At 33.3% G+C, this 27,628-nt stretch overlaps 5 protein-coding genes across 8 annotated transcripts; 4 read left to right on the top strand and 1 right to left on the bottom strand.

The window, feature by feature from the left end:
- Positions 1 to 593: 593 nt before the first annotated feature.
- Positions 594 to 1,697, top strand: LOC105774496 (ethylene-responsive transcription factor SHINE 2). The gene is made up of 2 exons (XM_012597002.2): positions 594 to 767; positions 880 to 1,697. The coding sequence occupies exons 1-2, from the start codon at positions 688 to 690 to the stop codon at positions 1,421 to 1,423; spliced, it is 624 nt and encodes a 207-aa protein (XP_012452456.1). The 5' UTR covers positions 594 to 687; the 3' UTR covers positions 1,424 to 1,697.
- A 10,490-nt stretch (positions 1,698 to 12,187) lies between these two features.
- On the top strand, positions 12,188 to 14,364 carry LOC105772431 (uncharacterized). Its single transcript, XM_012593691.2, has 5 exons — positions 12,188 to 12,240; positions 12,392 to 12,505; positions 13,780 to 13,859; positions 13,998 to 14,122; positions 14,209 to 14,364. The coding sequence occupies exons 1-5, from the start codon at positions 12,188 to 12,190 to the stop codon at positions 14,284 to 14,286; spliced, it is 450 nt and encodes a 149-aa protein (XP_012449145.1). The 3' UTR covers positions 14,287 to 14,364.
- A 7,562-nt stretch (positions 14,365 to 21,926) lies between these two features.
- Positions 21,927 to 24,524, top strand: LOC105773593 (SPX domain-containing protein 2). 2 transcript variants are annotated; one of them, XM_052633002.1, is made up of 4 exons: positions 21,927 to 22,031; positions 22,132 to 22,489; positions 23,494 to 23,620; positions 23,939 to 24,524. In XM_052633002.1, exons 2-4 carry the CDS (start codon positions 22,196 to 22,198, stop codon positions 24,373 to 24,375), a joined length of 858 nt encoding a protein of 285 aa, XP_052488962.1. In that variant the 5' UTR covers positions 21,927 to 22,031; positions 22,132 to 22,195; the 3' UTR covers positions 24,376 to 24,524. The 2 variants fall into 2 exon arrangements, with proteins under 2 accessions (XP_052488962.1, XP_052488963.1); XM_052633003.1 differs by lacking the exon at positions 21,927 to 22,031 and having other exon boundaries at positions 22,283 to 22,489; positions 23,385 to 23,620.
- A 143-nt stretch (positions 24,525 to 24,667) lies between these two features.
- Positions 24,668 to 25,754, top strand: LOC105773592 (probable carboxylesterase 17). Its single transcript, XM_012595600.2, has one exon. The coding sequence runs from the start codon at positions 24,822 to 24,824 to the stop codon at positions 25,752 to 25,754; it is 933 nt and encodes a 310-aa protein (XP_012451054.1). The 5' UTR covers positions 24,668 to 24,821.
- Positions 25,755 to 25,798: 44 nt separating this feature from the next.
- LOC105773595 (hypothetical protein) lies at positions 25,799 to 27,321 on the bottom strand. 3 transcript variants are annotated; one of them, XM_012595604.2, is made up of 5 exons: positions 27,093 to 27,321; positions 26,905 to 27,011; positions 26,731 to 26,794; positions 26,178 to 26,274; positions 25,799 to 26,097 (listed from the first exon to the last, which is right to left on the bottom strand). In XM_012595604.2, exons 1-5 carry the CDS (start codon positions 27,148 to 27,150, stop codon positions 26,025 to 26,027), a joined length of 399 nt encoding a protein of 132 aa, XP_012451058.1. In that variant the 5' UTR covers positions 27,151 to 27,321; the 3' UTR covers positions 25,799 to 26,024. The 3 variants fall into 3 exon arrangements, with proteins under 3 accessions (XP_012451058.1, XP_012451056.1, XP_012451057.1); XM_012595602.2 differs by having other exon boundaries at positions 25,799 to 26,103; positions 27,093 to 27,313; XM_012595603.2 differs by having other exon boundaries at positions 25,799 to 26,103; positions 26,905 to 27,008; positions 27,093 to 27,309.
- Between the last annotated feature and the right edge of the window lie 307 nt (positions 27,322 to 27,628).

Raw genomic sequence — 27,628 nt, 5'->3', positions numbered from 1 at the left:
TGTTTTAGTTTTTAAGTCTTAACTTTTACTCCAAATTGTGTGTAAAAATTGTGATTTTTTTATAATATAAAATTCAAATTAGATACAAAATTGTTTAGGTATTTAGAATGGTTTAAAAGTAATGTAAATTAAGTAATAAAATATTTAAAATGTAAGATCCATAATAATTTCTCAAACTTATTAGATTCCTCGTTAGTAGTAATTTTAAATTCTTAACATTTTTAGATTTAATATATTCATATTTTTATACTTTTCAAATTTATGTGGATAATATATGCATTGTATTCTTATCATGAATTTTCAAATCTATATTTCATAGAGGTTGTATTATTTTATCACCGGTTTTTTTCTTTTTTCTTTTGAAATCCAATTAATTCGATTACCTAGCTAGTGAACATTATTAGTTCTTACTAGTATAATGAAGAAGATAGTCAAAATGTTATCTAGCTGTTTTTTCTTTCTTTTTCTGTTTTGGAACCTAGTTCTTTCCTGGTGTGTAGGTGGAAATCTTTATTGCAGCAAAGGAGTATACTAATTACCTCGAGACTTTTCCATTAAATACATCTAGACAGCTCACAGCCTCATATATAATTTTTTTCACATTTCCCCCCTCTTAAAAACTGCAACCGCATCACCTTCCATATTTATGATATCTCTGCACTCAAGTCTTTCTCCCCATCACAAGACATGGTACAATCAAAGAAGTTCAGAGGTGTTCGGCAGCGTCAGTGGGGCTCTTGGGTTTCCGAAATTCGCCACCCTTTGCTGTAATTACCACACCCACCCACTCACATTATCACCCCATTAATTGCCATACATATAATGTATATGCTTGTCTGGTTTTATGCTGTGATTTTGATGGTGTTTTTATATTTGCAGGAAGAGAAGGGTATGGCTAGGGACATTCGAGACAGCTGAGGCTGCTGCAAGGGCATATGACCAAGCTGCTATTTTGATGAACGGCCAAAATGCAAAGACCAATTTCCCCAAGGCTGCTCACCCGGCTGAACAAAATGCTCGTGGTGGTGGTGATGATGATGATGATGATCGGTCTCCATTGCCCCCTAAGGCCTTGGCCGAGCTTTTGAATGCTAAGCTGAGGAAGTGTTGCAAAGACCAATCTCCTTCTTTGACTTGCCTCAGGCTCGATACCGATAATGCTCATATAGGGGTGTGGCAAAAGCGTGCAGGGAATCGATCGAGTTCCAATTGGGTCATGAGGGTTGAGCTTGGGAATAAGAAGGTTGATACCCCGGCGTCCGGAGACAGAAGGACACTGTCGCCGGGGTCGTCAACTACGGCGGATGAGATCGAAGCCGGGAACCTAATGGGAGAAGAAGATAGGATTGCACTGCAGATGATAGAAGAATTACTCAATTGGAATTGTCCCGTGACTTCTTCAACTTCTCTAATTGGAGTTTAAGTGTGTTATAGCTACTTAAAACATATATGATATTGTGAACAGCGCAGTGGTGAAGTCCCATTGCTAGATATAAAAAGGAATCTCTACTCAAAAGTCCTTCTAGCATTTTACCCTTTCAAGGTCATAAGTCTTTGTTCTACCATCCCCGCATGTAAAACTGGTGCAGTATGTTGCTAATAGTGAAATTTTACAATATGAAAGCAAATGTAGATCACCACCTACATAACTGTTTAACCTTGGAATTTAATCCAAGCTTTAATGTCTGTTTATCTGTCATAGATTCTACAACCTTAAAAACTGGTCGACTTGCTCCAGTAACTTAGAATTAGCCGTCTTTTTACCGTCTGCTTTTAGTCCATCTATTGTAATCTATCACCTCCCAACATTGTATATTAAAAGGCAGAAAACTTTTAATTGGTATATAATTAAAAGGGCACTCTATCTTTTGGTTTTTTTTCTTTGGTGTATATGAAATCTATAAAATTTCTATGAGATCTTTCAAACCTCAATTTTACTATTTCAATCCAACCTTTCATTTAATTTATACATTTACATATGTGAAGTCAAGTTCACCCTTTTTCCCCATACATTTGTCGCTAACAGGTGTCCGCCATATACATTAAACAACAAGGTCCCTCAAGTTCAATCCAAACTTTATCCTTATCATGAACATGAGCATCTCTTTAACATATAAGATCCCAAATACTGCATAAATATAGGCTCAAAGTCGCGAAATAAAATTTAAACTAACTTAAATTAAATTATTAATTTTTCAAAACGGCTAGTTGTTTTTCCATTTAACAACACTATTTGGAGTAAGAGTGCAATTGAACCATTTAAGTAAGGTCAAGGCCCTATCCTAGATTTCCCTATGAATCAATTAAGTTAATTTCCATTCGTTGACAATAAAATAATTTGTGGAGCATAAAATCATACAAAATTATTGGATGGCATATTGTTGAAAGCTACTTACACTGAGTAATAATCTAATTAATTGAGATTTGTATTCGTTTTCAGTATAAAATTGAGAATGATGTTTTAAGAGTTATGATAAACTCCCTTTTAATTCCCCTATCCTATATACGTATGCCTACCCCAATATTTGTCTCTCAAAACACCAGAAAACGAGTCAAAAAGGCAAGGAAAAAGATATGCAATTCATGCTTTAGTTTCGAAAATATCGAAAATCAATTCCTTTAGTTTAACTTTATTAAATCCTTTTCGATTTTAATTTGATTCAATTTTAGTGTTTATTTTTTATTCACAAAATATACAATTATTATTATTATTCGAATTAAACTAATTATATTTTTATTTAATTTATAATTTTTATGACATATAAATTAGAGAAAATAACCTTAAAATTTATATAAATTTTTCTCAAGATTTTTAAAATTAATTAAGACTTCAACATTATACCATAAGATAACTGTAATTAAAAAAATCCAAACCAATTACCATCCTACTCTACTCGTAATCAATAATTTTTATAAAAAGATATTGAAAAATATTGCTTAATGAAAATGAAATACACTGACTATTTTAATATATGATTAAAAACGATTAGAGCCTGCCTTTACATTGAAACCTTAGCTACTTAAATACTATAGCCAATGGTATGGAAACAACAAACAATATATGTGAAGATAACGACATCCATCTTCTCATCAATTAAACAATTCAAACCTTTATTAAAAGCATTTGGGTTAATTGCACTAAACCTCTGCCATTTATTGCTCCCATTCTAATTCGACTCTAAATTTCAAACCTTTCTAATTAATTCCTTATTCTATTAATCAAGCCTTTCAATTAGTCGAGTAGTTGTCAATTTAGGTGTTAAATGCCGGTTCAAATTTTAACATAAAATGTATTTAAAACATGTGGACCATTTATAAACATCTCTATACCATATAGATAGCTTGGGTTTAACATTTAAAAAGCCATTCAATGCCATTAAAATTTAGGATGGATATATATATATATATATATATATATATATATATATATATTACTTTTAACACTTTAATTCTAGTTGTCCATGTAATAGGTATACATATGTTTACAATTTAACACGGGTGTTCTAAACACACTCCACATCATATTTGAGCTAGCATTTAACGCCAAATGAGGATGCTGGCAAGGGGAAAGCATAGGCCTACCCTCTCTCCCTCAAATGGTAAAATTTCTTTTAGCACCTTTAAGAAATTCTAAAATTGTAAGTTAATACAATCATAAAAAATACAATTTGACTCTCAAATTGATAAAATTTTAATTCAATCCCTATTAATATTATGAAATGATAAGTTAATACAATCACAATTTTATATTTCAATTTTGGCCCCCTAAAATATTTGTTTGGCCTTGTCCTTGCATCAAAGCTAATGGCTAGGCTAATAGATAGATTTGATTGGTACGATACTAATATTTTGAAGACTCGATTAGAATATTTTGAAGTTCAGGAACCATTTACAATTAGACCATGGTTTAAGGACGTATGGTGCAATTAACCCAAAGATTTTATGGTCTCTAATAAGTCAAACTAACCTTAAACAGTAGGCACCTCACTACCAACATGTGTTTGGTGTAGCACATTGTAGGTCCAGAGAAATAATTCAGGTTCAAGCCCTAAAGATAACATTATTAAAAGAAACAACCATGAACTCCAGAAAAATTAATCTTCAACAATTATTAATAAAAAAAAAAGTTTTTATATATACTTACATATACAGGAAGGAAGAAAGGGCATCTCTCAGTCTCAAAGCAGTTGGATGAGAGTTAATGCACTTCGTACAAAGGGAGTGATGTACCTTGTGATGTCGGGGTTTCAGCGTATTGGTTAAATTAGGTGCATAGCTTTTAAGCATGTGATTAAGGGTGAATACTTGATTGAGTCAAGTTGAATCGAATCGAATTAAAAAATTTCGAGTTAGTCGAGTTGGCGGATCATTTTTAGCAATCGAACTCAATTTGAATTTTTTTCGAATCGATTCGAGTCGAGTCAAAAAATTTCGAGTCAAGTCAAGTCTAGTTAACAAATCATATTATTTATACTCAATGTTGCGTTTACATGGATTGATTATTTAACTAGTAGACAAAGTACAAGATTATTTAACTACATAAACAATATAATAGTTTTGTCTTTTAACTTAATGGGTAAACAATTATCAAAACAACGTAGTTTTGCCTTATAAGTTATTGGTTTTGACTTTTAACTTTAGAAAAGGTAAATATTTATCAAAACGACGTATTTTTGCCCTTTTTTTATTCGGATTTTTGGATAACTAGAATTGTGTAATTCATATTCAAGTTAAACCAAAAAAATTAATTTTTAATTCAAATTGATCCGAATAACTCAATTAACTCAAATAATTTAAACTACTTAATTCAAAATTTGAAATTTTTATCAAACTTTTTAAATCGAATCAGATTTTGCTCACCCATAGATGTGATGTTGATATCTTGTTAGTTTTCCAATATCGTTTAAGTGAGGAGTGAGGATCGATGGTTTGTCAGTTATTGTCGACCGTCCATCCATGTGTGGTATTGTAGAAATGGAATGGACCCTTGCCTTCGGCCGGCATAACTTGCATGCATGGCCATAAAATTAAGCTCAAATTCTAGTTTTTGTCCCTCTACCATATTCAATTTGAGGATCTAGTCTATGCACTTTAGTTTGACATAGTTTGATCTTTTCATTATTATTAGTATTTTTTTAATAGAGGTGTTCATGACTCGGGTCGGATTAAGTTCAAACTAGGTTTAGGGATGATATTAACATAATTCATACTTGCTCAAACTGAAATATAGGCATAAAATTTTGTCTAAACCCACCTAAATTTGTAAATGGCTAGCCCAAGCCCATTTTAGTCATACCTATATAATTTTTTAAATTTTTTTGAAAAATATTTATATTACTTTTAATTTAATACATCTAATACTTTTATATATTTTTCATCTATTAAAATTTTATATATAGGTACCTTAGCATTTTTTAATGATGATATTATTATAGACTTAATTTTAATGTGTTATTAATTACATAATATATAAAAATAACATAATATAATATATTGTAAACTTGGAAAATAAGCTGCTCGAGCCCGACCCATAATTTAAACGAGACTAATTTTTTGCCTAAGCATATTTTTCGGATCTAATATTTTTACCCCAAACATTTTCAAATTTTAGGCAGACCTTCAAGTTTGGACGGATAGCCCGGCTTATGAACAAGTCTATTTATTTATCCAAATCGCTAATATTGTTAAAAAATACTATTAGTTGGTTGAACTTTTTAAAATGATATATTTTAAAAAAATATCTATTTTGATAATCATAAATTTATTTTTAAATGACAAGAAATTTCGAGTTTAGTCTTTAAAAAATTCACATCAATCAATTAATCAAATCCTTTTTAACGGTGTTAGTGAATTGAATGATGGTATAACATTAGTAAGATTAGGAGAAGAAAATTATGTATGGGCTAAACTCTCATGTTGAATATATTTTAGGGACTAAAATTTTAATTTGGTCATAACATAATAATTGAACAATTTTTTCGAGTTATGGGTTTTCGTTCCTATATAAATTTAACTCTTGGATTGCCGACAATCTAAATAAGTGCTAAATGAGTAAGTGGTTAAGAGTTCTACGTTGGGGTTTGAAGTCCTAGCAATATCATATTCCTCCCCCAATTTCTAAGGTACCAAAAAAAAATTAGATTTAGTTGATATATTTTAATTTCGTATAATTTAATTTTTTTTATTAATATTATTTCTAGATCCAAATCATTAATATCATTAAAACATTTTGTTTGATGAATAATGTGGAACATTTTTAAAAATCTAAAGTCAGAATTTTATATGTCATTTAAAAAGTGAAATTATAGTTAACCAAATAGTTATTTGTCACTAAAATATCATTTACAAAAATTCAGCTCAACTCTAATTTGAACTCTCTTTTTCTTTCTGTTAAAAAGACAGTTCATAACAGTAATTTTTAAATGGTGTTAGGGTGAGTTTGGATGGGCGGTGCGTTTACCTGCGATTAGTGTAAAAACAGCGGTGGCGGTGAGATTAGATACTGTAGTGATACTGTAGCATGAGACAAAAAGTAAGCTAAACGCACCGCACTGCACCCAATTGTCCATCCAAACTCACCCTTAGTGATTTGGACTAAGTTGTAACATTAATAATAGTAGAAAGACCAAATCCTCAAGTTGAATATAATATGGGGACTAAACCATAATTTGATCATAAGATAATAATTGACCAATTCTTCACATTAAACATATCTCTTGAGAAATTGATCTTTGAGCAGACCTCAAAGCTAAACGTGGGTCTTTTCCCGTTACTTCGCTACCAACCGGGGCCTCAATAACTTCGTGTCTTTATGTCCATGAATTGATGGATGTACTTGTGACGTGTGTATATGTATATATATACATACACATTTTATTTAATTTACAACTAACTATATCAACAGTTCCGATCAGTTTGATTTAACTTTAGATCAATTGTTTTCGTTGCTATTGCAATAATTAGGAATATGTAAGTTTCGAGTGCATTCAAACCCGTATTATCTTCCGATTTAAGGTCGGGGTTTATAGGTAATTTAGGACTTGTATAAAGAACAATTTCACTTAAAATCAATCATTACAAGCATTGTACTAAATAATTTAAACTTACTAAGCTCAATATAACTAACTAATTAGCTCATCGTAGAAAGAGAATTTTGGACTAATCAAAATTCATCATGTGTCATTATTATTTATCTCTATTTAGATTGAATTAATTAATAAGATATAAACCAATAAATTAACTCCTTGTAGTACTCTTTTATAAAGATATCATATTCTTTAAAGATTATTGTATCTTTAGATATTAAATTAATATGACATAAATTATAAATAAAATAGTTTAGTCCTTATAAATCACTCAAAAAATGACTAAGTTATATTCTATTAGAGCCCTCTTTTACTTGATTGATTGACAAAATAAAAGGAGATCACCTTCAAACTATTCAACATAGCTTGAAAAGTTCAAAAGTCTAAAAGGTGAAGCTTGAAGAGAAAATTTTGAACAATAGAAGTTTTCTCCAAAATCTCAAGAAATCTCTTAAGAAGTTGAAGAAATTCTAAAGCACAATTTATCAATTCTAAAAAAAAAAACCAACTCTTCAATCTTGTTCAACTGATAGAGAAAAGGCTAAACTCATTTTTCAAAATCAAGTCTAGAAGGCCCTTGAAATAAAATCATCTATCCAAGATCAATTCTTGAAGACTCTAGGATCAAAGCTCTCCCGAATCTAGTTATATCAACATAAATAAGATAAAATCTAATTTTTAGGAACAAGTCTTGATGACTCCTAAAAAAACCTTTATCGATTCTAAAATCAAGTCTCGAAGACACTTGGATAATTCTCAAGCATTTAACTCTTCAAATTGTTAGTATTGGCTTGTTGAAATCCCACATGGAGAAGGGCATTAATTATGTCGTCTCTCCATCTATATATATTAAGGCCTTAGGCATTCAATTAAAAGCACCCCAACATTAGTTTTTCTCACACTCATTATACTTTTAAGTATATTTTGAGAACTTTTCTAATTAATATTTTCATTAGTTTGTAAACTTTTTGGTGAAAGTGAAGTTATCATTCGATGTTGGTGCCTAAGGATGTAGGCAATTTGTCGAACTTTGTAAATTTGGTGTGTTCTATCCATTATTTTTATGTGCATCTATTGGTTTTTCTGTCATATTTAATATTCAATAGTAATTTTTTGGGTTAATCCACTACCTTGGGTAATTTTAATTTGGCATTGGTGTTCTCAATTCGATTTTGGTGTTCAGTATTGAAGCTACATTTGGTTAGGATATTACTCGATGTCCCCAATAATTGATATCAAAGCCTCAGTGAAGGAGTGTTAATTTTCTTTGTATGATCTATGGTTACAACATTGTCTGATCTTCCACATCATAATAGAAATTTTCACTATTCGAAATTATATGTGACTCCTTGGTTACTGGATAAAAGTATAGTTATGTAAAAGTGCATGTCTAAGAGAAGTTTTGGCTAGAAAAGACTTAGTATTTAAGGGTGTCTTATGTAAAATGCACTATTCTTGAACTACACTCACCATACTAGATCAAGTGCTTATAATTTAATATTATTAATTGGTGTTGAAAAGACATTGAGAAGAAAAACCTAAAGAAATTGAGAAGAAATAATGGAATATTATCAATCACTTGGCATGTGGTACGATTCGATCTTGGGCAACAAGAAATCTTCTCCCGTATGAGTCAGCCTACTTTGACACTTTTTGGGTCACTTTAATGCGCATTTATGTATTCTAGACTCCTAATTAATTTTGGTTTACCTAATTAAATAATTTATACAAGCCCTAGTTTAATCCCGTTAAATTAATGATGACTTTACCATATTAAAATGCAAGTGTGACTAAATTAACCTCAAATCAATTCTAATCATTTAATCAAGAAAACTTTTATTATTCCAATGAATAAATCCAGCGAACCATTTCCCCTAATTCAATCATTTATAGTTCCATACAAGTTTTCATGTTAAACATAATCTGTTAAAGAGATGCGTTGAACTAGTGGAGGGATCAATTGGACATATATGTTTAGGCCTTAAATAATTTGTAATTAAGTTCTGATTCTTCATCTATTAATAAAAAAATATTTAGTCAGAGAGCCATTCCACTAAAGTATCATGGTTGAACTCTCTATTATATACCATTACAAAAGCTATTAATTTCAAGCTTTTGTCCAACGACCTTGTCATATGTGTGTTACCCTCATAGGATATCCATGATCCTTTTAGGTTAAATTCATTCACCTAATTTGATAAATTTATCTTATGGTAATCATTGTATCTTTTGGAATGAAATGATCATTACTCATATTAAAATCATTTGTCCCAAACAAATGATTCTTGGTCAGGTTCCATTTTTATAATCCATACAATGCTAATAAGAGGATATCATTTACTCTTGTCGAGTTATGAATTCCACTATTGTAAGTGATGTCATGCTATGCACAAGTCATGTACCTAGCATACCAACCGTCGGGCTTAATACTATATCAAAACACATGAGTTGCACACACATGGTCATTCACTTACTCTGGATTTAGGTAAGTCACACAATGAATGTCACAGGTGAATAAATCCATAAACGAATCTAAGATTAATTCAACTTGGGTGTTGTCCAATGTATTATTAACCTAGGCAATCACATCTATGCCTCTATCTTTAGGAGTCATCCTGCTCCAATAGACAAAACAAGTTACCTCTCCAATTGAACTTATAGATAACATAATAATCCCCTATTATTTGAAACATTTGCTCAATCTGATTCTATGGACTATGGACAATTTAAATTACCTACTAATATAAGTTGTCTTCTCGCGTTATAATTTTTCTATACATGAAACTTAATATTTGTTAACCTTAGATAATCGATTAGTCAATATTTTTTTATACATTTTAATTTACTTGCAAAAATCATTGAGGTCAATACAAAATAGAGATAATGAATAACATTTGTTTATTTCCATGAATAATCAATTTTGTCATTTCAATAATTTATTAAATATGATGAAATTACTACACTAAGAGCACAAAATCTCAAGACAAGAAAATGAATCTTCAACAAGCAATTATATGTTTCCAAAATATCAAAATGATCATGGTTGGACTTTGGTTATATGTCAAAAAGGCCAATGAAAAACATCTCTTCTAGGCATGAACTTAAATTGCCACCTTGCTCCTAAAGATGAGTTTAAATTGTTCATCTCAAAGAAAAAAAAATGATGCTCCTTAACATGAACTTAAACTATTCATCCAAGATATAATGCTCCTAAACATGAGCTTAAATTGTCCATCCAAAATATGATCTCTTAAGCACAAACTTAAATTGTTTATCCAAAAAATGAAGCTCCTAAATACAAGCTTAAATTGTTGTATCACTCCTAAGCACAATATTAAAGTGCACGTCTAAAAAAATTGAACTACGTTAAGACTTTATCTTTCAAAAAACGAGGTTACATACGCAACATGGTCTCATTGTCAAGTTTAGTTCAAATGAAAAAAAAAAACTTGACGATTTGAAAATTGTAAATATTATCAAGAAACTTTAAATATGAAGAAATTCTCAGCATTGGAAGCAAATCAAGTTTCACGATTTGCCTACTTTTACACTCAACAAAATTCATGTACGTGACCAAATCATGAGGGACATTTGTAGAAGGAGAATTTTTTACCAATCAAAATTCATTACGGGCCATTATTATTTATCTCTAATTAAATTAAATAATAAGATATTAATCAAGAAATTAAAAATTTAAAACTCTTTTATAAAGTTATCATATAATCTCCTTGTGAGCGAGCTTATGAGAATATTTTTAACCAAACAATTGGAAGCAACCAATTCCAATTGACAAAAAACACAATAATTAGGGAAACACCATACAAATTTTTATTTCTAGTTGTATTTGGATATTATTTATTATTTTAGTTTACTTTAGATTTAAGAATATTATTTTATTTCATTTTATTAATTTAATAAATTTAATGAATATTTAAAGTATTATTTTATCTCTAATTAATTTCAATTATATGAGATAAATTATAAATGAAATATTTTAATCCTTACCGATCATTCAAATAAAGAAGTTATGTTTTACAATAACTCTCACTTACTTGATTGGCTAGCACTATAAAAAAGGATCACTTCTAACTCATTCAACACAACTTATAAGTTCATAAGTCTAAAAATTCATAATTTAAAGCTAGAAGAGAAGTTTTTGAAGCCTAGAGGCTTTTGCTAAAACCCCCTAAGAAAACTCTGAAGAATATTACATCAGTTCTAAAGAAAACTATTATATGATATTGTTCAATCGGTAGAACGGAGCCTAAACTGTTCTTCAAGATTAAGCCTAGAAGGAAATTTAAGCAAAATCATCCATCCAAAATCAATCTTAAAGACCTTTGATCAAAACTCTCCCTATTTGGTTGCATCAAATTAAAAGAGATAAAAATCCATTTTGCAATATAAAGTCTTGACAACCTTAGAAGCAAGTCACATTGATCCAATATCAAGTATTGAAAACCCTTTAAGAAAATTGCATCAATTCAAGATCAAATCTAGATGGCATTTGCACCAAAACTCCATAAAATAGAAGAATCAAAGTATTTATCCAAAGATTTTAATTCAATTTTATTAATTATTTTTATTTGTTTAAACTTTTATGTCTTATTTTAACTAAAAAATTTATGTGTACACTAACACAAAATTTTCACAAAGTATACGCACTCAAAGTCATTGACATTCATATACAATATTTTTTAATTTGAAAATTTACATTATTATCTCTTAGTATGATAATGATCTTATGTATATACTATGCCTTAAAAATTTGGTTCTTTTTACAATTGAAGTTCATCCAAGAAAAGCCCATCTTTCTATAATAACCTCAAAAATATATATTAAATTTATGCAATTTATTAGGACCTTTATCGGGAAAGAACCTGTTTGAATTGGTCTAACACTGTATTCCTCACATTTTCTAGGGTTATTAGCTAACGATGATGAGTAAAATCATTTCTATAGAGGTGGTTTTTTAGGCATATCAAAAAAAAATTTAACTCATTCTTTGTGTTATTGCATATTTAATTCAACATAATAACAGTGGTAAAACCAAAAGAAAAAAAATTATATTCAAACACACATTTACATCGACAAACTAGATCATGTTGCTGGCAATACTCATCTCTAACTTTGCTGGAAACTTTCTCCTAGAGAGGTACCTTCAAATGTGTTTATATGTATGTATGTTTGTTTGTTTACTTTCTAGTGTGAGAATATATATATAACTCTAAAGAAATTACATTGAAATTCTGGATTTTTTTTTCCTTTGTACTTTGATTTGATAATGCATATTTTTGGTACCACAGGTTCAATGGAGTTCCATCTGAAGAAAGATTACACTGGAAAACTTTCTTGGTTAAATTGGGAGCTGATAATCTCAAGGGTGCAAGAAATGAAGAGCTTTTTGTTTCTTCACAAAAGTATGTTAAAAAGAAATTTTCCCATAATTTTTGTTTGATTAGTTCCATTATCAAGCTGGTGTAGTGAAAAAACTTACGTGGGTTCAAATTATTGATGTTATGTTAATTGTGTTTGCAACTCATTCCCTTTTGTTATTGCATTTACTTGTACCTAAAAAAGAAAATTCAATTATCATAAGATAATCTTGCATTTGATTAAGCAAACTCATTTCATTATCAGATTGTTTGAAATATGAAATTGAAATATTTATTGTCACATTAATGATAAAGTGAAATAAGGGTAGACAATAGCCAATAGCCAAGGCCAATAACAAATGGGAGGGTAAATGGCTACACCTTTTTTTCCTTTCATTTTCATCTTCTTAATACTGACATTAGTTGTTTTAGTCCTCCCTCATAAAAGACAAAAAGCTTTATTTGGTATGCACATTAATTTGTTTTTGTTGAAAAAACTAAGATATTAGTTTAGTTTTTGGTAAACACAAGAATTTGAATTTTTTATGTTTGTTAATTTATTGTGTATAAATTACTAAATCGTAGATTTTGTTGTGTCTTGTATATAAAATGATAAACTGTTGAGTTCTAAATTTGTAATTTAACGACAAAGTCTAATTATGTTATCGAAATTAGACTAAATTCTCAATTTTTGTAAAGTATAATGACTAAATTTTAACAAAGTAAAATAGAGAAATTAAATTATTAATGTTCATAAAGTGGAGGATGACATTCATAGTGAAACTAATTCTTGACTTCCTACCTAATTAACTATAAGGCCTACATCTTTAATTACTATAAGTTGTTAAAAGTTTTGGTCTTAAAAAGTGAACATAGTCAAGTATATAATGTATATAGGGTTAATATAATTTTAGTCCCTAAATTTAGTAATTAGGTATATTTTGATACTTGTATTTTTTTTGTCTATTTTGATTTTGAACTTACTAATTAGGTTCATTTTGGTACTTGAACATGATAAATATAAAGTTTAATGACTTGACATTCTAAGATTGTGTCACACCTAAAAAATTAAGTAATAATGTGCACAATCTTAGAATGTCACGCCAACATATTTTGATAGAATCTAAAATCAATTACAAGTATGAACTTAGTTGTCAAATTTAAGAATCGAAGTGGACAAAAAATGCAAGTATTAAAATAGGCCTAATTACCAAATTCAATGAATAAAAGTTATATTTAGCCATATATATGTTCAATTATGGATGATTGAACCCCTTTTTATGAACATTGACTTTTGCTTATTGGTTTGATTTTATTAGGTCAGTTTACATTGTTTACACAGTGCTGGGAGGTGTCTGTATATACATTGTCGGCAAGGATGAGTATGATGAACTTGCTCGTAAGGGCTTTTTGTCCTCTTAGTGCATGTAAACTCTGTACAATAGACCAAAGAAAAAGAGATAAATTCTACTAAAAAAAAGATTAAGAAAAATATGTTAAATGATGAACTAATTATGGGTTTTAAATGTTGGTGTAGTGACTGAGGTGATGTTTGTAATAACCTCTTCAATAAAGGATGCCTGTGGGAAATCTCCAAGTGAACGTTTGTTTCTTGATAAATATGGAAAGATCTGTTTATGTCTTGATGAAATTGTTTGGAAGGTATGGGATTTTTTTCGTTTGTTTGGTTTCATTTTTAACCAATGTTTGGTTCTGAAACACATTTTTTTAATAATGTTGTTGTCAAGGGAATCCTGGAAAACACAGAGAAAGATAGAATCAAAAGGCTGATAGGATTAAAGCCTCCAAATCCAACAGAGATTTGATCAGTTCTTGTCTCCGGTTGAAGGCTGTGGTTCTTGACATTCCCCTTTCTCTTAGAAGATGGGACAATAAACTTTCTGCAAATGGGATATTTGAATGCTTTGATCTTTCCATTTGTTAAAAGCTTTTTTTTTTGATCAAATTAAATTTTTTTAAAACAAATTTTTTGGTCAAAGTTGTCACCTTCGGAATAAAGAAAAATATGGAGCGGTGAAATCAAGAAAAGATTGTATACTAGTTTAGTATTTGAAAAGCACCTAGCAGTTAGCTTCGAAATCAAGAGCAAATTATATACTAGTCAATATACTTAATTCCTTATGAATGCATTACAGTTGCGATTGAAAAGTGTTGTATGCTTAGTTCCTTATAAAAGGCTAATTTAGCATTACTGTTGCAGTTCAAAATTGATGTTGAAAAGCATTTAGCTGTCAATTTCTTTGTTTGGTTCCAAAAGTAAAACGTGTTTTGGATGGCAAAAGCCTTTGTTTAACATTGCTTTTGTTGTCAAAAAGTGCTATTAGATAGCCAAAAGGCAATGTTCTGGTTCAAATCCCTTTGTTATCATACCAGAAGAAAAGGAATATTTGATGTAAATACTTTTATGGTAAATGTCTCCAAAAGCTTCAATTGAAAGCAGTAAACCGCATAGTCTTAGTGGTAGTTCAGGTCAGAGGACTCTCTATTCAGGCCAGCACGAACATATATTTATGGCTCATAGCTTAGTTTTCTTAAACGTAAAAGGCTAAGCTTCAACTTCAAAGGTGTTGGAACATTGGCATTAAAACAAAAGCAAAAACAGAAAAACAAAAGCAATGAAATCGAAGCAAAAAGGAAAGAAAAACAGCAGCTAAAGATTGTAACTGAAGAACTACTTTTTTTCATTTAAAAATTGAAAATATACATAATTTACAAGATTAACTTGACAGTTACCTAATGGCTTAACTGCTCCCACTAATACATGACTAATTAATAACTTGAATTACACACAAAAGGAGCTGACATAACAGCCATTACATCAAAGATCAATCCTACCAACTTACTTGCATAAGTCACAAGTAAACTAAGCAAAATTACATTGAAACAAAATGGACCAAGCTACTGTTGCATTCGTTTCAGCTTCAATGCTGCACTTCAAGCTGCTTTGCTGTTGCTGATCTTGTTGTGAGCTAGCTGTTGGTTCCATGTTGCATTGCAGGCCAAAGTTTAACACTCTTTCTTGGACTGTATGCAACAAACACCAATTGCCCTTCTCAAAATTTCAAATCTGGTAGCTCCCAATGGCTTGGTCAATATATCAACCAATTGAGCTTTTGAGCTACAATGAACAAAGCTGACTTCCTTCGATTGTTCAGCTTCTCGAACAAAATGGAATTTAATCTTAAAGTGTTTTGTCTTACCATGAAACACAGGGTTCTTAGCTATGACAATTGCAAATTGATTGTCTACCCAAATCTCAGTTGCTTCAGCTTGATCTTCATTGAGATCATGTAGGAGCTTCCTAAGCCATATAGCCTGATTAACCGCTGTAGCAACTGCAATATACTCCGCATCAGCTGTGGACTGAGTAACAATTTGTTGCTTCTTTGAACTCCAGCAAAAAACATTTGATCCAAGTGTAAAAAAGTAACCAGAGGTGCTCTTCATGTCATCAACAGAACCAGCCCAATCACTATCTGAATATCCTGCTAGCTTGAGCTCCCTTGCTTTCTCAAACTTAACTCCATAATTTAAAGTTCCTTTAACATATCTAAAGATCCTTTTTGCTGCTTTGAAATGAACCACATCACAGCAATGCATAAACCTTGATAAAAGACTAACACCAAACATGATATCCGATATAGTTGCTGTTAGATAGAGCAGACAGCCTACCAAGCTTCGATATTGCTTCTCATCAACCCTTTCCTGATCTCCACTACTGGTCAGCTTCTCCCCTTGAGCCACAGGTGTGCTAACTGTTTTGCAGTTCTACATACAGAATTTATTGAGAATTTTCAAGGCAAAAACATGTTGGCTGATGAATATGCCTTGATCAGATTGATGCACTTCCATGCCAAGGAAGTATGTCATGACTCCCAAGTCTGTCATTTCAAACACTTCCTGCTTTTGAACTTTGAATTCATCAATGAGCTCACTCTTGCTTCCAGTCACAAGTAAATCATCCACATAGAGAGAAACAATCAACAATGTCTCACATTCCAACCTCTTCACATAAAGTGTAGCTTCACTGACACTTTTTTCAAACTCAAGCCTTGACAAGTATGTGTCAACCCTATCATACCAGGCCCTTAGTGCCTACTTCAGGCCATAAAGTGCCTTTCTCATTCTGTACACTATGTCTTCCTCTCCTGCAGCTTTGAATCCTTCAGGTTGCTCGATGAAAATCTCTTCCTTGAGGAAACCATTCAGAAATGTTGACTTGACATCTAACTGGTGAATTTTCCATTGCTTTTGAGCTGCTAAAGCAAACAGAAGTTTGATTGTGTCCAACCTTGCCACTAGAGCAAATGTCTCCATGAAATCGATCCCATACTGCTGACTATAGCCTTTCACCACAAGCATTGCCTTGTGTTTGTTCAATGAGCCATCAGCATTGTATTTGGCCCTAAACACCCACTTAACACCAATGACCTTCTTGTGATCAGACCTGTTCACCAATTCCCAAGTCTGATTTTTATTAATCATCTCCAATTTTGCTTCCATTGCCTTCTTCCAGTACTTATCTCTGGCAACTTCTTCATAGTCAGTGGGCTCAACTACTGCAACATTTCACCTTTGGTAAATGTCAGCAATGGTTCTGGTACCTCTTACAGGAGCATCATCAACAACTTCATTATTTGGTTCCTCTTCTGTAGGTTCAATAACAAAGTCCAACCAATCCTTTTCAATTAAGCCTGCTTCAGCACCATTCCAGCTCCAAACCTTCTCTTCATCAAATCTCACATCCCTGCTCACCAGAATTTTCTTTGTTGAAGGATCAAACACCCTATATCCCTTCTTAGTACTACTATAGCCAACAAAGATCCCTGAAATAGATCTGTTTTTAAGCTTGGTTCTCTTTTCAACTGGAATGTGGGCATAACAGACACAACTAAACACTTTTAAGTGTGATACCACTGGTTTGAGTCCATACCATGCTTCAAAAGGAGTCTTGTCCTTGACAGCTCGAGTTGGCAACCTATTGAGCAAATACACTGAGGTATTGACACCCTCAGCCCAAAATATACTTGGAAGTTTGCTTTGAAATTGCAAACACCTAGTCATATTCATCATTGTCCTGTTCTTCCTCTCACATACCTCATTTTGTTAAGGAGTATACACTATAGTTAACTGATGATAGATTCCAGACTGCTCACATAGCTTTTGAAATCTTTCAGACAAGTATTCAGTGCCATTATCTGTCCTCAAAGCTTTAATCTTGCAGCTTGCTTGATTCTCAACTAAAGCTTTGAATTTTCCAAAAGCCTCAAACACTTCTGACTTCTGTTTTAAAAAGTAAACCCAGCAAAATCTGGTCAAATCATATATAAACAGTACAAAGTACTTACTGCCATTTAGTGAAGGGGTCTTCATTGGTCCACAACATCAGAATGTACCAATTCGAGCTTCTCTCGAGCTCTCCATGCATTGTTTGCTGGAAAAGGCAATCTAGCTTGCTTACCAAGCTGACAAACTTCACAAACAGTATCACTGACTTCAACCTTGGACATGTCATCAACCAAGTTCAGCCTGTGCAGTAGATCGAGTGATCTGAAGTTGGCATGTCCTAATCTCCTATGCCAAAGACCAGTGCTATCAACAAGACTAGTGTAAGCCTTTCTCTCAATTTGACTCACATCTAGCTTGAAGGACCTATCAATCATAGCTACTGTGACTAACTCATGACCAAGTGAGTCTTCAACAATGCAAGAACCATTTCTAAAGACCAAAGTGTATCATTTTTCCACTAACTGACCAACACTAAGTAGGTTCTGGACTATGTCAGGCACAAAAAGCACATCAGAAATTATTTTGTTACCTGAACAAGTGTTGCTCATCACATTGCCTTTGCCTTTGGCTTCAATCAAGTTCCCATCTCCAATCTTGATTTTTGAAGCAAAAGTTTTGTCAAGATCTTTAAACAGCTTCTCATCAGATGCCATGTGGTGTGAGCAGCCACTGTCCACTAACCAATCACTTCTGACTTTACTTGTGCTAACAAAATAGGAAGCTGTAAAAACATGCTCCTCCTAAGCTTGAAGGTCCTCAACAATTCGAGCTTGTTGATGAGTAGCTTCATTTCCTTTGCCTTTACACACTTTCTCAACATGACCAAACTGTTTACATCTTCTGCATTGAATGTCTGGCCTATACCAACAATATCTTTCTGAATGTGTGGTCTTCTTGCAGTGAATGCATGGTGGAAATACTCTTTTGCCTTCTTCATTCCTTGGTTTTTCCCTTCTGTTGTGCTAAGGCTTCTTGCCTTTTTTATTTGAACTTGAGCCTTCATTGGTCGTTGCCTGGAAAGCACCTTCAGGATGATCTTCCTGCCTATTTGCTCTCCTTTGCTCAAGTGCATACAAAGAGTTGATCAATTCAGACAGTGAAATGGCTGACAAATCTCTCGATTCCTCAAATGATGAAATCTTTGACTCGAATTTCTCAGGGAGAGTAGTGATGACTTTTTCAACAACTCTGCTCTCACTGAAGTCCACTCCAAGGAGCCTTATGCTGTTGACAGTGGCCATGATTTTGTCTGAGTACTACTTAATGGTCTCAGACTCTTTCATCTTCAAATTCTCAAAGTCTCTCCTGAGATTGATCACTTGATGCTGCCTTGTTTTGTCTGACCCCATGAACTCCTCCTTCAACTTCTCTCATGCCTGCTTAGGTGAATCACTGGTCATTATCCTAGTGAAGATTACATCTGATACTCCATTCTGCAAGTAGGACATTGCTTTATGCTTCTTGGAGCATTCTTCACTATGGTGCCTCATCTGAGCAATAGTGGGATTGGTCCTCAATGGAGGTGGTTCTGTTTCGTTTTCAATCACATTCCACAGATCGTGCCCCTGAAGGTAAGTTTTCATCTTGACTACCCAAATGTGGTAGTTCTCTCCAGTAAACACAGGTGGTGGAGGTGGTGTGAAACTCATCCTGCTGAACCAAGTTCAAAGGCTTCGATTTCTCTTTTTTAAGCTTTGTTTTGACTGAAAAACACGACCAACAATAGAGGCCCTCAAAGAAAAACAGCAGCTAAAGATTGTAACTGAAGAACTACTTTTTTTCATTCAAAAATTGAAAATATACATAAGTTACAAGCTTAACTTGACAGTTACCTAATGGCTTAACTGCTCCCACTAATACATGACTAATTAATAACTTGAATTACACACAAAAGGAGATGACATAACAGCCATTACATCAAAGTTCAATCCTACCAACTTACTTGCATAAGTCACAAGTAAACTAAGCAAAATTACATTGAAACAAAATGGACCAAGCTACTGTTGCATTCGGTTCAGCTTCAATGCTGCACTTCAAGCTGCTTTGCTATTGCTGATCTTGTTGTGAGCTAGTTGCTGGTTCCATGTTGCATTGCAGGCCAAAGTTTAACAAAAGGCTTCAAAACATTAAATATTTACCTTACAATCTACCTATGAGCTAAATTTGAATGTGGATCACCATCAGCTTGTCCATGTTGTTATAATGGGGAAAAACATAATGAATATAGCCGGTAAGGACCATTTTAACAAAAGATTCATCTCATACAAGACAAACCAAACTTGTTCTGCATTGGACCATCTATGCCTAGATTCAAGAACTAATCTAACACCATATACGCAATAAATGCAGTCAAGAGTTGAGAGGCCAAAAATATCTACCATGCATATAATACAATAAGGGAGAAATTTCAGTAACATAATTCCTAGCAAGCATGGAAATCAATTTTAAAGAATAAAATAGGTCATATAGCTAGCAGTAGAAATGAAGTAACATAAGAAATCAACATTACAATTTATGTTTCAACAAATTGTACTAGACAAAAGGGTCCGAATGCCACTCGTACTCAATCAGCTAGGTAGCTCACAAGAGAGTCAAGTTAACGTTTCCCATTCTCCGATGCCTTACTTTTTATTGTAGCAAGCTATTCCATTCCAGCGTTGCATAGGTTGATGAGAAGTAGTGCCCCATCATCCTGGCACCACATTGAGCAACATTTGGGTTTCAAAAACTTCTCCATCCAGCCTCTTCTAGGCATTATAAACTGGACGCTATGTTGACATTCTCTTGATTGGTGTGTCTCAGCAGGTTAAAGACAAAGTCCACTGATAACTGACATATGCCTTGGTTGGTGTGCATTACAGCATTCACCAGAAACTGAACCCTTTGGTTTTGATGACTATAATGCAAGGGATTCGGCATGGACGCCCCCGGAATTAGGCTCATCGCTGATCCGAAGTGGCAATCTAAGGTAGTCCACTCCACTGCCACTCTTTGTTGGCATTTGAACCATAAGCAGCATAAATTATGACTCTGTATGTATTACATCCACCGATAGCTCCATCAAGGGAGAAATCTGTGGTTAAGATCCACTAATCATCATCGTCTTCAGCAGTTCTATACCAGACCCAAGGTGAGCTTGAAGTCCCATTTTATCCTCAGTTGTATCTCTGAGAAACAAAATTTGCACCATTGTTCTAATCTCCAGTGAGACATGAGCTAAATTAATAGGTGTGGTAGTCCTTCTCCGATGATTCAAGTAGTAAGGATCTTGAAGCCCCAATCTAAACCTTCAATGGTTCTTTATCCAAAACACTAACTTGTCTCACCATTCCATGATCTCCTTTTCACGTCCTTCTCAACTCCATATATTTCAGGAATTTAAGCATTTTCCCTCTAACACTCAACATAATCATGAAAAAACTTGATTCTAAGAAAATAACGCTATGATTAACTTTGCATGAAAACTTCTGCAATATTTATTCTTTACATCTGCACTTTATCTCAAATTAAACTTTGAGATTATGTGAAGAAATGGAGAAAAGTTATCAATTTTCGAGATTAACATAGATAAAAAATTTAAAGATGAAAGGGAAAAATTGTCAAATTCAGTCACTAATTATTATTTTATCAAAAAAAACCTGTAAAAGTAATAAAGGTGATTTTACTTTATTTTTTAAGAAGTAAATCTTGTTTCTTTTTGTCTAATTAAATTAACATTCAATGACACTAAATTTAGAAAAAAATTAGGTTAACTAGATTGGGTGTTAAAATTTTAAGTTAATTAAATTAAATGGTACACTGTTGGTAGAAGATTTTATTAAAATTTATGTAAGAATTATATGAAGTTTAAATCAAATTGGTAAAGCTAAAATTTAAAAAAAATCATGTTGCCTTAGGTTTGAAAAACACGTGTAAATTTTATTAATTTTATAAATATTTAGAAAAAGAAACTGACAAGTAAAATAACATTTTTTACTATTTTCAATAATATAACTTACTCTGTAAAAATGTTTTTAATTGTTTTTGATGTTTTACAAATCAGATTGACTATCAATTGATTTAGTCATAATCAAATAATAATTAAATAAAAATTTATAAATTAATTTATCTATGGATTTTTTTAATTTCGAATAATTTATCTAAAAATCAATTCCAATTAATGGGGTTGGATTGTAGTAACATGGTTTTAATTGTAGATAATTTCACTAAATGTGTGAGAACTGCAAAACCCAAAAATCTCGTCTCCTAGCAGGAACAGAGAGTAAGTAATAATATAATCCAATTTTCGAATATTCTAAGAAAAAGATGACTCTCACTTTTCCTTCTCTTTTATTCTCTATTATAAACATCGCTGGCCGCAGAATTTACTCTATTCACAAAAAGAAAAAAGGTGGTTTTGATCTTTGATCAGCTGAGTGGAGTAGCATGAAGTTTTGTAAGAGCTTAAGCATATTGATCGAAGAAGCGTTGCCTGATTGGAGAGATAAGTTTTTGCCTTACAAGGATTTGAAGAAGCAGTTGAAGTTGATATACCCCAAAGATGGGAGCGAGAAGCAGCCTAACAAACGGCCCAGATTAGATTCAATGGACGGTGGGGATGGGAAGGACAGCGAGGTTTCCAAGGAGGTGATGGATTTTGTTTTGTTGTTGGAAAATGAAGTGGAGAAATTCAATACCTTTTTCGTTGAGAAAGAAGAGGATTATGTTATCAAATGGAGGGTAAATTTTCGAAAAATTCCCCTTATATTTTTATGCAAAAGTTTCAGTTTTTTTTTTTTTTTTTTTTTTTGGGGGGGGGGGATTCCATTAGGTATTCTGGGATTAATTGTTGGTTAAATAAAGGGGCTTTGTCTCTTTTTTTTTGCTGTTTATAGAGGATTATTTTGGAGCTTTGCTGTGAATTTAGTGATGGGTTTGTTGAAATTTTGAAGTTAATGAAGTAAAAAATGCATCTTTTCCCTCATTCAGAGAGCTCTATTTGTAGAATTCTCTACTGAATTGCCTGTTTCAATGTGAAAAATGGATGAATTTGATACTTTGTGGTGAATTTAGTGATGGGTTTGTTGAAAATTTTGAAGTTAATTAATTTAAAAAAAAAAAAGAATCTTTTCCCCCATTCTTCAGTGTGAGAGATGGATGAAAGGCATATCTGTTTTAGTACTTTGTGGTGAATTTAGTGATGGGTTTGTTGAATTTTTGAAGCTAATGAAGTAAAGAAAGAATCTTTTCCCTCTTATTTTTGTTATTATGTCCTTTATTATGAATTCAGAGAGCTTTGTTAATAGAATTCTCCGCTGTAATGTTTTTGTTACTTTTGAGATGTTATGTTTGAGTCTCCAACCATTTATGTTTCCCTCTCACAGTCTAGAGTCCATTCCTGTTTGAATCTTTAAAGTCCACACTATTTCAGCCCAGTCCTTTGGGAGATGTAGCATGTTTTCCTTTGAAAATAGAAAATTACAGCAATATTCATGGTTTGAAAATACGTTTTCATGTCCACTGCCACTAACAAAGAAGCTTCAATATGAAAAACGATATTACAATGGCAAAGCCCACCTTGTAAAATGCCTTGTCACAAAAGGAAAACTCACCAGAGTTCTCATGTTTCCCACAGTCGGATGCAAGTCGAGTTGGCGGCGTTGGATGCTTGGCTTCTTTGGCACTTCCGACAGATTTCCTTTTCCCTGCAGCGTGTTTTATTGCTTTCTCCTTGTGACTTGCAGGAACTGCAAGATAGAGCAGAAAAGGCCAAAGCATCAGATGGAGGGTTGATGAATGTTGGGAGGGAGATTGTGGATTTTCACGGAGAGATGGTTCTGTTGGAGAATTACAGTGCCCTTAACTATACAGGTACTAATCTGTTTTCTTTTCACCTTAGTCCATCTTGTCAGCAAATGACTTAAAGCATAGCTGGAACTAATTGATGTTCCGACCTCAGTCGTGCCTTACGTTTTTCAAAATTTGAGAATGTTATTTGTGGAATTCAATCTTCTCAGTAATTAGCAGTATTTGTGCTTTGCTAATGTTAGCTACTTGCAATCTTGATGGCTTATATGGTCTAAAAGGACTGTATGAAATTCATACGACCTTTCATAGATTCGAGAGTTGGTTGAGACTGCATTCTATTACGATGTGTGAAAACTTTTGAACCTACATGATGTTACACAGGACTAGTGAAGATAATAAAGAAATACGACAAGCGAAGCGGTGCTCTTGTTCGCTTGCCCTTCATTCAAAAGGTCTTGCAACAACCGTTCTACCGGACCGATGTTCTTAATGAGCTTGTGAAGGAGTGTGAGATGGTACTTGATCGTCTTTTCTCCACGAATGAACCATCGGCGTTACCTGATGTAACCAACGAGAAAGACCACAAACCTGATACTTCTAGCAGAAGTAATGAAAACTTGCTCAAAGTTCCAAAAGAACTTGCAGAAATCAAGGATATGGAGAACATGTATATGAAGCAAACTTTGTCAGCACTACACGTCTTGAAAGAGATCCGGAGCGGAAGCTCAACCGTGAGCGTGTTCTCACTGCCGCCTTTGCAAAATCGTGCATTGGATGATCAGAAGAAAATTACTGTGTTAGAACAGGCAGCCAAATAAGCTCCCACCTTTTCTTTTCTTTTTTTTTTTTTTTTAACATATACTGCTGCAAGATACTCACAAAGCTTTGTATCCTAAATCCAATTTCTGTTTGGAACTTGTATGACACCTTTTCATAGTTAAAAACCAAAACATAAGTGCTAGTTTAACGTTGTTGTTGCGGTTTTGATTTTTTTTTGGTTCTAAAAGTATTCCCATGTGTTTTTGGATGGCAAAATCTCTTTGTTTTAAAAGTGGTTTTGAAAAACAATGCTAAAAACGCTCTAATCTGAGACCTTAAAAGCAGATATCCAATGCACTTTACATGAATGAGCTAACATTCAAGAACCCTTTTTTTAACTTTCCCATGAAAATCTTCTGTGAGCCTGTGATTTTTAAACCTTTAAACCCCCCCCCCCACAAACCTTTCCAATGGTTCAATCTGCAACCCACCATTCCCAGTGAAAATGTCTATAGTAGCAGAAGCACCCAATTACCTTCAGGTCTTTTCTGATGGTTCAGTAAAACGGTTTGCACCCGAAGTAGCTCCCACCTCTGAAGAATCCTCTGGTGGATACAAGTCTAAGGACGTGATCATCGATCCGCCAAAAGCTATAACTGGGAGGATTTTCCTTCCTGATATCCCAGGACCATGCACCTCATCACTTCCGGTTCTTGTCTATTTTCATGGTGGTGGGTTTTGCATCGGCTCAACCACGTGGCTCGGCTACCATCATTTCCTTGGAGATTTTTCCGTCGTGTCACATTCCATTGTCCTTTCGGTTGACTACCGTTTGGCACCTGAACATCGCCTCCCTATAGCTTACGATGACTGTTATAGCTCCCTGGAATGGCTGTGCAGCCAAGTTAGTAATGAACCATGGTTGAAGCAAGCTGATATCTCTCGTGTGTTTCTCTCCGGAGACAGTGCCGGTGGGAACATCGTTCATCAGGTTGCTATTAAAGCAATGAGAAAAGAAACTTTACGTGTTAAGGTTAAAGGGTTATTGTTGATACATACATTTTTTGGCAGTGAAGAAAGGACTGAGAAAGAGAGGGCAGATGGTGCAACTGGCTATGTAGCAATGAATGACATGTTTTGGAAACTAAGCATACCCGATGGTTCAAACCGTGATTACTTCGGATGTAACTTCAAGAAGCAAGAGGTTTCCGAAGCCGAATGGAGAGAATTTCCTGCAGTGACGGTTTACGTGGCTGGTTTGGATTTCTTGAAGGAAAGAGGAGTGATGTATGCTAAGTTTTTCCAGAGGAAAGAAGTGAAAAGGATGAAACTCGTCGAAACCGAAAACAAGTCCCATGTCTTCCATGTGTTTCATCCGAAATCAGAGGCGACTTGTTCACTCCAGCGACAGATGAGTGAGTTCATGAAGAACAATTAACTTCATTGGCTAGGCTAGGTAGCATTGCAGGTTCAAGCATCAAATTAAATGCGTACAAGTATTCCATTATGTATATAGGATGGTAAAATATACATAGATGGTGATAGCCTTGTCTTGCATGAAAGTTTAACGAATGGGGTATGAGATGGGTTGGTCAAGCATCAAATTCCGCAAAGCCTAAGAACATACATACATATATACATACATCTTATTCAAAAGCTCTGGAAGAATCTATGGCTGCTACGCTAACTTTTTGAATGCGGGGGAACCCTACTCATCATCAGTGCTCATAAACCCCCCAATGAAGCCAGCACCATTGCAATTTCCACATAACATCTCCTTTCTGCCCCTGCAAAACGATCATATATTACCAAGTGATTCATGGTATAAGTACATGAACATCGAGGTTTAGGTTTCATCTACCCGCAAAGCCAACAGGAATCACCGGCTTTGAATTGTCCATTAAAGAAATCAACAGGGTTGACTCCACTGCCTTTGCATTGAGAGCAAACAACTGCACCTGCCAAATTAAATACAAGGAAATATAACACGACCTAACTTTGGTCTTAACCAGATACTTTGGTATTTTAGTCTTTTCGAGTTCATTCAAATTTAAAGCTATGATTTTTCGTGTCGGTCATTATATGTTTGAATCATTTCGGGTTCTAGTTGCTTCAGGTCAATTCCAAGTTGCTTATTTGGATCGTTTTGAGCCTAAATATTTTGGGTTTAGATCTATAGGTTTGGGGTTCTCATTAAATAACACTCTTAGACCTTACCATTAAATCACTGGTGCAACAATTTATGTAAAAAAAATAACAATAATTTATAAGCAACAAATTAGAAAAAAAAATCATCTGATCAATTCATGTTATGTATATATAAGAGGAGAGTTGAAAATCATGTGTTTACCAACAAGGACAGCAACAACTGAATTTCCCGTGAAGTAGAAGGAGCAGATTTATAATGAGCTTACCATTTCCATCGCAATCACCACAGATGACACTATTGGGTTTGGTGTTTCGGTTACTTGGGGCAGCCTATTACCAAAAAACACACACAAATAAGAAAAGAAAAAAAAGCAATACAAGAACATGGAAACAGAAGAAGCATCTATGTGAAGGGGAAGGGGTTATAAATAAGCTCTAACCTTGGCTTTTATCACAGATTGAAGTTTAGCAGCGGAGCAGTCTCGAAAGGCACCATGATAAGGAAAAACTTTGGAATTGCAAGCAGTACAACTGAATATTGTCCCTGCTATCACGTTCCACGATATGTTTTAAAAAGAAAAATAAAAGTAAATATCAGTTACAAGAAAATGAGAGAGAGAGGAAGTACTTGGTTTTTGTGTGGATGGAAAGGGTAGTAAATGTGGCGAGTATGAAGCAGAGGCCATTGGGTTTGCAGACTGATTATTGGAGTTGCAATGTGAGAAGAAGCATTGGTTTTTGCTTGCTGCTATGGTTGGTTGGTTGGCAATCGAAGGACAAACAAAATGGATTAGATATTTAGCCCAACATGTTGTTAGATGGGTTGCCAGATTACAGTGGCATTCTTTACTTCCTCAAAGTGTAGTTATAATCCTTCTATTACGCTCAAATTACAATCCACCCATATATCCTTTAATTACCGGTCTTCGATTGTTACAAACCAATACAACCAGTATCAGCTTGTATCGGAACGCATCAATTCGTAGTTCTTGGTATCATTCTTTAATATTTTGTTTGTTTCAACCATTTTCACTTTTTAAAATTACATTAAAAGTAAAATTTATTCATTAAACTAATTAATAATTTAAAATCTATGTTTATAATACATTTTGTTTTTTAGTCAATGCATATAACCATATTTAATCATACACAAGTAATTTAAAT

Source organism: Gossypium raimondii, chromosome 6 (assembly GCF_025698545.1).
Source record: "Gossypium raimondii isolate GPD5lz chromosome 6, ASM2569854v1, whole genome shotgun sequence".
NCBI lineage: Eukaryota > Viridiplantae > Streptophyta > Magnoliopsida > Malvales > Malvaceae > Gossypium > Gossypium raimondii.
Note: the sequence above shows the minus strand (reverse complement) of the source record. Positions and strands in the feature narration are given on the sequence as shown.

Excerpts from the sequence above, each read along its gene's own strand:
- LOC105774496 (XM_012597002.2), top strand. The coding sequence starts at position 688 with ATGGTACAATCAAAGAAGTTCAGAGGTGTTCGGCAGCGTCAGTGGGGC. Across the intron at positions 768-879 it reads GAAATTCGCCACCCTTTGCT|GAAGAGAAGGGTATGGCTAG; the intron begins GTAATTACCACA and ends TTATATTTGCAG.
- LOC105772431 (XM_012593691.2), top strand. The coding sequence starts at position 12,188 with ATGTTGCTGGCAATACTCATCTCTAACTTTGCTGGAAACTTTCTCCTA. Across the intron at positions 13,860-13,997 it reads TGAGTATGATGAACTTGCTC|TGACTGAGGTGATGTTTGTA; the intron begins GTAAGGGCTTTT and ends ATGTTGGTGTAG. Across the intron at positions 14,123-14,208 it reads TTGATGAAATTGTTTGGAAG|GGAATCCTGGAAAACACAGA; the intron begins GTATGGGATTTT and ends GTTGTTGTCAAG.
- LOC105773593 (XM_052633002.1), top strand. The coding sequence starts at position 22,196 with ATGAAGTTTTGTAAGAGCTTAAGCATATTGATCGAAGAAGCGTTGCCT. Across the intron at positions 22,490-23,493 it reads ATTATGTTATCAAATGGAGG|GAACTGCAAGATAGAGCAGA; the intron begins GTAAATTTTCGA and ends TGTGACTTGCAG. Across the intron at positions 23,621-23,938 it reads CAGTGCCCTTAACTATACAG|GACTAGTGAAGATAATAAAG; the intron begins GTACTAATCTGT and ends GATGTTACACAG.
- LOC105773592 (XM_012595600.2), top strand. The coding sequence starts at position 24,822 with ATGTCTATAGTAGCAGAAGCACCCAATTACCTTCAGGTCTTTTCTGAT.
- LOC105773595 (XM_012595602.2), bottom strand. The coding sequence starts at position 27,150 with ATGGCCTCTGCTTCATACTCGCCACATTTACTACCCTTTCCATCCACA. Across the intron at positions 27,012-27,092 it reads TCCATCCACACAAAAACCAA|CAGGGACAATATTCAGTTGT; the intron begins GTACTTCCTCTC and ends GGAACGTGATAG. Across the intron at positions 26,795-26,904 it reads AATCTGTGATAAAAGCCAAG|GCTGCCCCAAGTAACCGAAA; the intron begins GTTAGAGCTTAT and ends TTTTGGTAATAG.